General features: G+C 34.8%; 2 protein-coding genes across 2 annotated transcripts; both read right to left on the reverse strand.

The window, feature by feature from the left end:
* Positions 1-597: 597 nt before the first annotated feature.
* Positions 598-1826, reverse strand: LOC120176406. Its single transcript, XM_039182832.1, has 3 exons — positions 1572-1826; positions 1071-1460; positions 598-992 (listed from the first exon to the last, which is right to left on the reverse strand). The coding sequence occupies exons 1-3, from the start codon at positions 1791-1793 to the stop codon at positions 798-800; spliced, it is 807 nt and encodes a 268-aa protein (XP_039038763.1). The 5' UTR covers positions 1794-1826; the 3' UTR covers positions 598-797.
* A 2349-nt stretch (positions 1827-4175) lies between these two features.
* Positions 4176-4981, reverse strand: LOC120176409. Its single transcript, XM_039182835.1, has 2 exons — positions 4715-4981; positions 4176-4546 (listed from the first exon to the last, which is right to left on the reverse strand). Exons 1-2 carry the CDS (start codon positions 4928-4930, stop codon positions 4355-4357), a joined length of 408 nt encoding a protein of 135 aa, XP_039038766.1. The 5' UTR covers positions 4931-4981; the 3' UTR covers positions 4176-4354.
* Positions 4982-10146: the final 5165 nt, after the last annotated feature.

Here is a 10146-nt window from a genome sequence, read left to right on the forward strand (position 1 = left end):
ATAGTTTATGTATTAAATACGTAATTTACCTTAAAACTTTTGTCGTTTCTCCATTCTTTTATTCAAGCCTAATAAAATTATAAAGCATGTCGAATTCATGCTAACATCAAATAAACATGTAAAACTCTAGTACCTCTAGTAAGGGTAAAAGGGCATTAATACCCTTTTATCTATCAAACTTTTGTCCCTTTTCAAGATTATTGAATCACAATGATCACCTTATAGGGTGGATGTTCTATCCACAAAACTCACAAACATTAAACAAAACATAAAACTCCGGTGCTTTAGTAAAGAAAATGACATTTTTAAACCTCTATCTATCAAAAGTTGTCTTTTTCTTTGCTAGATTATTAACCCTTTTATTTTCTTTTCATGTTTCATGTAATCTCCAATCTATGAAATATATTGATGGATTGATCAATCGGATGAGGGGTCATATAGTTCGGGCAGCAGGCAAGCTTTAGAGGATGTCAACAATATGGTTCTTGAATTCAATATAATGGTTCTTGAATACAATATTCAATTGTGTGAGACTTAATTTGATCGATGAACTGAATGTAAATGAAGTAAATATTTTGAAATTGTTATTACTTGACATTAGTACAAGTAAAAAAGATAAGTAAACACACATTATTGGAAAGCTAGAGCCGGTGGCAATCCTTTATTACTGGCTGTCAAATTTATTTAAATTATAAAATAAAAGTGCATGGTGTAAACAAGTAGCTAATTTTATTTAGTTTGACAGCCTCACCATCGCACCACAGATTGCCGCAAAGAGCAATTAAGCAAAGCAAAGCTTAATTTTGAAGTGGAAAAGAGGTTATTATGGCGCTTAAGGACTGAGCATCACCGCTTGAATTGATATCTACTTCTGAATTGTATCCCCAGCCGTAGCTCGTGGGGTACGAATCGTAGGCATGGTCGGGTTGAATGTTTTTCCAGATTTCTTCCCAAATAACAGGGTCACCAGCGGGAAGGATCGAGGTAGTAACCTATCATTCATAAACGAGCTTGTTATTAACTGAAAACGAGAATTAATAATACACGTAAGAAGTCAGATATTATAATACTTGATTATTAGCGGTCCAAACAACGACCCACGTGGCTATCTTTCCTACAGCATACACAACAGATCCGTAAGCGTTGATTGATGTATCCTGCTCGAATACAACGGGTGGTGCACCGCTCTTGATCACGTCAGGAGCGCCTTCGTAGGTCGACGAAACCAACTTTAAAGTGTCGCCACAAACATTCTCGAGCTTGACGGTTGTGGGTACAGGAGCAGACGAGAGTGTGGCTCTTAAGATTTGAGCATCACCATTTGAACTGATGTCTACTACGGAGTTGTATACCCAACCGGAGGCCGTGGAGCTGGAATCCTCGGCGTGGTCCCATCGAATGCTGTCCCAAATATCTTTCCATATAACAGGGGTACCAGCACGAATGATCTTGGTAGCGACCTATCATTCGTAAATGAGCTAATTGTAATATACGCCACAAAATGAAAATTTAAGCAAGAAAACAAGGTTTAGGTAAATAATATTCATAACAAGTAAGATAGTGTTATTTACTTGATTATTAGCGGTCCAAACAACGATCCACGTGGCTGAATTTTCTATGGCATACATAACAGATCCGAAAGTATCGATGGACGTATCTTGCGGGAATTTAGAGGTTGGGTCACCGCTCTTAATGACGTTGGGAGCGCCTTCATAGGTCGACGCAACCAACGTTACAGTGTAGCCACACACGTTTGAAAGCAGGACGGTTGTGGGTGTAGAAGGAGCATCCATTTGTTGTTAGCTCAACTGAACGTATGCTATGGGAAAGCAGGACGGTTGTGCTACATAGTTTCTTACATACACATTTATACGCTGATTCGTAGCATAAAGGGTAAATTATGCCAATAGTCCCCTTTATTTTTGGTCTGATCGACTTTGATCACCGGTTTTTAATTGAGTGCACTTGGTCCCTAACGTTATCGATTCGTCCAATTTAAGTCCGCCGTTAATGTAAATTAACCCTTTAACAGAAATATTAGGCGGCAGTTAAAAAATATAAACGTCTATTTCCCGATAAAAATCATAAGATGACACTAATGCCCCATTAGCTATAAAACTTTTGTCCTTTCTATATTCCTTTTATTTAAATTCTCGTCACAATTATTATTTAAAGTATTTATTTAAAGCATAAAAGTTATATAACAGTGATAACATAGTCAATATTGTTATTTCTCTATTCCATTTATTTAAGGCTTTAAAAATTATATAACGTGATGATTTCATACTAACATCAAATAAAATATGTAAAACTCTAGTAAAGGGTAAAATGGCATTAATACCCTTTTATCTATCAGACTTTCGTCCTTTTCAAGATTATTGCACCAAATTGATATACTCGTTAGGTGGATCTTCTATTACTTATTTTTTACCGAAAAAAAATTGTAATAGTGATAATATATTACGTAGTTATTATTATTATTTATAATTGTAATAAAAATATTTTGTCATTAGTTGGTGATTTGTGACGAATTGTTTTTGTTACTAGTTTTAATTGGTGATTTGTGACGACTATAATTTTTAAGATAAATAACATGGGTGACCACTCAACTATAGCCAAAAATTATTTTGACTACCGATGTTTCGATTTAATCAATTATATCATCTAACTATTTAAATACTTCAATCAAACCACTTATCGTTAACTTTTAACAGATGAGATGACGTGAAAGTTAAAATTTAATCGAGGGAATGACATCTCAATTAATATTATTGGTATAATTACATATTTGGTCCTTGTTACTTACATAATTAAATTACGACATGTGTCAGTCTCTTATTGAACGGTTAAATTTTTATTTTAAAAAAAACTCTAAAATATTATTATTATTCAAATTAACCAAAAATCTCGCTAAAATCTAAAAAAAAAATATCCCAAACTTTTCAAGTCTCTAATTTCAAACACCCATTACTGTTGTCGGTAATAGTCGACCGTCGCCACCGTCTCCAAACGGTCACCCACTCGTCGCTGACCACCTAGTGACCGACAAGGTTTTTGAATCCAAAAGACTAAGATATGATCCATTTGGATGCTTAAGGAATTAATGTTATTGCTCTAAGTTACCCATCACCCTTGTTGCATCTCTCTTTCGCTTGCTTTACCCATTGCAATCCCCAATCACAGATTCAAGGATTTTCTTTCTTAGAGAAAGTGAAGATTCAAAGATTTTTACTTTGTGTGAAGATTCCAGTGGAGAATCCCAAATTATTCGCCTACAAATTTGGTTTTCTAAGTTTAATTTTTAAATTCCCAAACCAAAATCAACAAGAAAGAAGACAATCGTTTCTCACATTGCAGTTATGACCATCCATTTCCCTGCTAATTTTGCCATCTCTCGAGTCTCTTTCATTCATATTTCTTCATCAGATTTTGCCATCTCGAGTCTAAATTTAATGCTTTTAGTGACCATTTGCATAATCGATCAAATCTTTCAATTACATGTTCAGTTGTTTAAAAATCCCTTAGGTGTCCTGTGATATGATGTAATGGACACCGACACGTGAAATTAGTTCATTAAACCAAATGATGGTTCGAATTGAGACTAAATTAGAAATCGACAAGTGAAATTTGAAAGTATAAGGACTAAAGCGAAAAGAGAGTAAGAGTATAGATTTTGCATGCCTGTTATACCAAATGTGGATTCAGTGGAAATAAAAGAATAATGGAGAAATATATGTCATGGTCTAAGAATATTGTTTTTGGTGAAATATTGATAAATTCCAAGTATTCAATTTGATCAATGAGGAGAAGAATGAAATGTTTGGGGACAATGGGAGGGACTGATGGCTTAGGTTGGATTCATACATCCCTGATTGGTTTATTTTCGAAAAGTATTCGGATAAAAAAGATCGTAAATATTAAACGACCGATATCAATATTTTTAAGTAAAAGTGTTATTTATCATATGTAAGTTGATTTGTTGAAACTAGATCGAGTTGAGTTGAAACTTGGACTTAGCATATCCGTTCTTCATTCAATTTTTGGACCGTTCAAGGATAATTTGGATTGAGAATTCAATGCAAATAACGTAAAGGGATGCATGTTTTTTTTTGAAACTATTATTATTATTAATTGACATTAATACAAGTAAAAAAAGACAGACTACACACACAATATTGAAAAGAAAGAGCTACTGGCAATCCTTTATTGCCTGCTGTCAAATTTATTTAAATTAAATAGAACTGCATAGCATAAGCAAATACAATTTCTTTATTTTATTTTATTTTAGTTTTGACAGCCACACCACCACACCAGAGATTGCCGTAAAGAGTAATTAAGCAAAGCAAAGCATAGCTTAATTTGTTGGAACTGTAGAGATTGTGGCGGTTAGGGTTTGAGCATCACCATTCGAACTGATTTCCACTTCTGACTTGTATCCCCAACCGTAGCCCGTGTCGTACGAACTTTCGGCCTTGTCGGGCCCGATGGTGCTCCAGACATCTTCCCAAATGACACGGGTACCAGCAGGAAGGACCGAGGTAGCCACCTATCATTGACAAATGAGCTAATTATTATATATGCTATATAATCAAAAACAAAACAAGGTCTAGATTTTAGGTAATTACTAATTGAACATGAAGTCAATTATTTGTCAATTATTTGCTAGACGAGGTGAATCAATAATATACACAACAAGTGAGATAATAATATTTACTTGATTATTAGCGGTCCAAACAACGATCCACGTGGCCATTTTTCCCATAGCATACACAGCAGATCCGAAAGTATTGAGCGATGTATTCTGCTCGAATGAAACCGAGTCACCGCTCTTAATGACGTAAGGAGAGCTTTTATAGGTGGACGAAACCAGCAGTGCGGTGTCGCCGCTCTGATTTGAAAGGGTGACGGTTGTTGGTGTAGGAGCAGCCATTTGTTGTTAGCTCAACCAAATTTACTCTCTGTGTTTGATTTGCTTGTGTTGTGCTACATAACTACTTGTACACACATATTTATATACAGCTTTGCAGCTTAATAAGATAATATAAATATAAAAATCTACTAGCCCCCGTTAAAATTATAAAATTACATTAATGCCCCATTAGCTATAAAGCTTTTGTCGTTTCTCCGTTCCTTTCATTTAAAGCGTGATTAATTCATACCAGGGATGGGATGGGTCGAGTCTGGTCGGATTTTCGATTCACTTGATCCGACCCGAAAATATACAATCTTCCATATAATTCCAATATGACTAAAACAATATACACTTTTAATCCGATCTGAACCTGACCTAGGTTTTTGAGATAAAATCTGAATCTGACAAGAAATAATATATTTATTAAAAATATTATTTTTATTCAATAAAAATAGGGATTTAATTGAAAAAAAATAATATATATAGAGGGTATTATTATAATTATCAATAAATATATAAGATAAATTTCAATTTTTTTCGGTTCTGATATTTTTACCCTAAAACTAAACATAACATTAAGAAAACTCAACCTGAACTCAAAATATTTTTTTTTAAACAAAATGACTTGATCGAGTCGAGTCAAAACTCGTCGAGTTCAGTCCCATGCCAATCCCTAATTCATACTAACATCAAATTAAACATTTAAAACTCTAGTACCTCTAATAAAGGGTAAAATGACAATAATAACCTTTTATCTATCAAACTTTTGTCTTCATCAGGATTGCTGCATCAAAATGATCTACTCGTTTATAATGAAGGTAAGCGGAGAAAAATGTTCTACTCGTTTGTTGGATCTCTTATCCATTAAAATCACGAGACAAGAAAAAAAGTATGAAAATCTATGGCGGCCGAATCACAAGAAAAGTGGGAAAATCATATTTAAACCTTCAAAGATAAAGGAAATGAAAGTGAGTGTCTCAAAGCTTCAAGAATAAAGGAATCAGATTTACATGGGCATGTTATCTAACTACCCTGATGTTTTTAGATAATTTTTTTTAAATGAATTGATTTCCAAAGATGTTATCTAATTACCCTCATGGGGTTTTGGATCATTGTCCCAGCGTGATCCAATTGGATGTTCCTGAGTACAGTCCACCAAGACTGTTTAAGTTCTTTAATTTTTGGGCGAATCAAGTTGATTTTTTGAAAATTGTTGAGGATCTTGGAAGAGGGAAGAGAAGGGAGATCCGATGACTCAATTAATGTGCAAGTTGAACAAGTTATAGCCGGTGCTAAAGGAAATGAATAAGGATTCCTTTAGTGATATTTTGGGCAGGGTGAGAAGTAAGAGGGTTGAGTTTGAAAGAGCACAAGTAACTTTAATGAGGTGCTCGTCCCCTGAGTTAGTGGTGGAGGAGAAGGAATTGGCTTCTGATCTTTGTGTCATGCAGGACGCTGAGGAGAATTTTTATAAACAAAAATCTCGGGTGTAATTTATGAAGGAAGGCGATCAAAACACTAGTTTTTTCCCCACTAGTGTATGGCTATTAAGCATAAGAGGGACACCATTAGGTGCTTATATGATGACGAGGGGTAGAATCTGAAGGGGTTTGAAAAAGTTTCAACTGAATTGGTTGGATTTGTAGGATGACTTTGGGATTGAATGATGGCTCATTGAGGAGGCTCTCAAATGATCCGTTGTGGGAGGTTTTAGGAGTGTGCCTACTGATAAGATGGGACTGTTAACTACTCGGGTTGAAGTTGGTGAGGTCAGGGACACGATGTTTCAGATGAATGGGGATAAAGCCCCAGGGATACATTGTTAAGTTTCTTCAAGTAAAGGATACTACAAGAGTTGTGCTAAAATATGAAATAATATGGTATAAGAAAATGTAGTAAGAAAAGTGAGAATATGTTATTAAATGGTTATGTATGATCATAAAAAATATTATGATTGCGGGTATGATATCATTTATTGTACTATAACGTTTACTGTATTGTACCTTTTACTGTACATTTTTTTCATTGTACTGTTCCATGATTCGTACTTTGGTTCTCAAGGTCCCAAACCCTTCAAAGACAATTGATTTTCGACCAATTTCTTGCTGTTGCACAGTCTATAAATGCATTACCAAAATCATTGCTAATAGGATGAAATTTATGCAATGCGGCATTATTTGTCAGAATCAAAGTGAGTTTATGGATGGTAGGGAATTGGTGGACAATGTTTTGTTGGTGCAGGAGATAATGAAGGGTTATGGGAGGAGTTGTATTGCTCCTTGGAGTGCTATTATGGTGGATCTGAGGAAGGCATTTGATTCCTTGGATTGGGGCTTTATCCTTCAGATTTTCGAAGTGCTAAAATTTCCAATTGAGTGGCATTTGTTTAAATATTATTGATTATTTGATAATAAACGTTCACACTTCTGACATTTACGATACTCAAACTCAATATCTTAAGACATAATAACGAATCTCTTAACAAGTTGGATGATTAGTGCTAAAAAAAACTACCGTGGGCTCAAAATAAGGGGTGGTTAGCAGAAAAACTTTGACTTGGCAAAGGGGTGGGTAGCAGAAAAGCTGAATCAAAGCGAATGGACTCAGTGACTCGGTGACTCGGTAACTCAGTCCTTTACCAAACTCGGAATTCAATATTATATACCTAACAACAATTTAGGCAAAATCCACGAGATAATGTTCTCAAACTTTTTTATTCACGAGATAATGCACATCCCAGATTAATTGCTGAAATAGGGTGAATTCTACAGTGCAGCCGTAGGTCGCCATGGCATCCGGGTGAGCTTGGAGGACGCCATGCAATCCGGGCGAGCTTGTAGGACGCCATGCAATCCGGGCGACATACGGGGTGACATACGAACCATACGAGCCATACACGAGCCATACGAGCCAATGGAGAGGTCGCCATGCAGTCCCGGCGACCTTGTAGGTCGCCATGTAGTCCCGGCGACCAAGTAGTTGATCCCTCCTAGCTCACGAGACCTTACGAGACCTCATGCATGCACATGCAGCTGTAATAGACAACTGAGATTCACGTGCTCCCCTCCTGCTCCCCGCTGCATGCCTACAGCTATCATAGCTGCAATTGCAGCGTGAAATCACCTGCTTCATGCAGCAACTATTGATGCATGCATGTGAACCATTTGATCCGTGAATTATTGGTACAATTATTGAACCATTGCAGCGTGAAATCAGCTGCTATCATAGCTGCAATTGCAAAATTATTGGTGAAATAATTGAGGCAGCCGGTGACACCTAAATTATATATGGGGTGTGCATTATCGTGAGAACATAAAAGAAAGAAAGGGAGAAGAGATTGCAGCCAGAGCTTGGTCGCCGAGATTGCAGTCGAAGAAAGGGAGAAGAGATTGCAACCGAGAAAGAAAGAAAGGGAGAAAGGAAAGTAAGAAGAAGAAAGGGAGATAAGGTAAATTTTTTTATATTTAAATTAGTTTATTATTATAAATGTTTAGTTTGTTAGTTTAGGGTTCAGGGTAAAACAAAAAGCAATTAATTAGTTTGTTAGTTTAGGGTTATATGATTGTTAGTTTAAGTTATAGTATACATAAATTAAAAATTATTTAATTAGTATATGTTTGATAGTTATATAGTTAAAAAATAATTAATTAGTTTGTTTTGTTAATCGTTAGTTATATAAAAAAATTATTTAATTAGTTTGTGTTAGTTAAATAGTTAAGTTATATTTGTTTGTTGAATTTATATTATATAAAAAATTAGTTAGTAAGTTTATTAGTAGTATATTATAATGAAAAAATAGTTATTAGTTAGTTTTAGTTATATAAAAGAATATTTTATTAGTTGTTTAAGGGTTTAGCGTTTACGTTTAACTTATATTTTAAAAAGTTTAGTTTGTTAGTTTATTAGTTTATTATATTATAAGTTATTATATTAAAGTTTAGTGTTGTAAATTAGTTAGTTAGTTTATATTAGATTATATTAAATGATTTTTTAAATATTGTTGTTTAATTTTTTTTATAGATTCATTCCAATGGCTGACCAAATTCCACTGTTGATGCTTGACAATGAGCATATTTCAAGTCATTTGGGAATAATGGTGAATAAAATATTTGTTTAATGAATTATAATTAATAAATATTTGAATATTATTTTATGATTGTGATAATTTTTTTGAAATATTTAATTGTAGGAGGACGAGCAGCGAGTCCTTCGTCTTCGGCTACATAAAGTGCCCAAGCCACACCCACTGATAGAAGAAAATTTGCAAGAGGCTGGATTTTGGTATATAACATTTGTGCGAGATTACAAGTTGGTCCCAGGTTTGATCAGTGCGTTGATTGAACGTTGGAGACCAGAAACGCACACGTTTCATTTGTCGTGTGGCGAATGCACGATAACTTTGGAGGATGTGGCAATGCAACTCGGGGTCCAAACTAATGGGATGCCGGTGGTAATGTCACATGAGTTTAATAAGGTGGCACAACTTTGCAACTTGTTTCTTGGGAAAGCGCCCGTACCACCAGAGTGTAGAGGGTGGCGGGTGAGGTTGTCATGGTTGAAGAATGAATTTCAACTTCAACCAAATAATACGGAGCACGAAATTATATATGCAACACGAGCATATATATTACAATTGATTGGGGGAATTTTGATGTCTGATAAATCCGGTAGTTATGTTCACACTCAGTATCTTCTTTTTTTAACAAATTTTGAGAATTGTAGGTAATATAGCTGGGGTTCGGCGATATTGGCGTTCTTGTATCGTGAGATGTGCAAGGCGTCATTAGTCGTGAATGATAATAATACAGTAGAAATTGGTGGATGTCTGTTGCTGCTACAATCATGGGCTTGTCATAGACTTCCGTTTTTGACACCGATTAGTCGGATTGCGGTTGACTTTCCACTTGCCGGAAGGTAATATGAATCCTCTATTTTAATATAAAATATTAATTAAAAAATATTTATTTTGATTAAAATTATTGAACAAAATGTCTCTATTTTTGTTTTGATTGATATACAGATGGAGGCATAAAATTGAAGGCACGGGGTTGGTGCACAACAATATTAAAGAGTTCAGGTTGAAGATCGACATTAAGGCCAAAAAGGAGGTATGCATAATCTGTATTTTTTAATTATTATTTAAATTAACTATATTATTTGATTTAAATCAATTTTATTGTTTTTGTAATTTTACAGTTTAATTGGAGACCATACATGAATGAAGAATTATTTGC

This window comes from Hibiscus syriacus, unplaced genomic scaffold, assembly GCF_006381635.1.
Source record: "Hibiscus syriacus cultivar Baekdansim isolate YM2019G1 unplaced genomic scaffold, ASM638163v2 tig00112243_pilon, whole genome shotgun sequence".
Lineage (NCBI taxonomy): Eukaryota > Viridiplantae > Streptophyta > Magnoliopsida > Malvales > Malvaceae > Hibiscus > Hibiscus syriacus.

Coding starts and splice junctions, on each gene's coding strand:
- LOC120176406 (XM_039182832.1), bottom strand. CDS start 1,793: ATGGATGCTCCTTCTACACCCACAACCGTCCTGCTTTCAAACGTGTGT. Junction 1,461..1,571: donor TTTGGACCGCTAATAATCAA/GTAAATAACACT, acceptor TACGAATGATAG/GTCGCTACCAAGATCATTCG. Junction 993..1,070: donor TTTGGACCGCTAATAATCAA/GTATTATAATAT, acceptor TATGAATGATAG/GTTACTACCTCGATCCTTCC.
- LOC120176409 (XM_039182835.1), bottom strand. CDS start 4,930: ATGGCTGCTCCTACACCAACAACCGTCACCCTTTCAAATCAGAGCGGC. Junction 4,547..4,714: donor TTTGGACCGCTAATAATCAA/GTAAATATTATT, acceptor TGTCAATGATAG/GTGGCTACCTCGGTCCTTCC.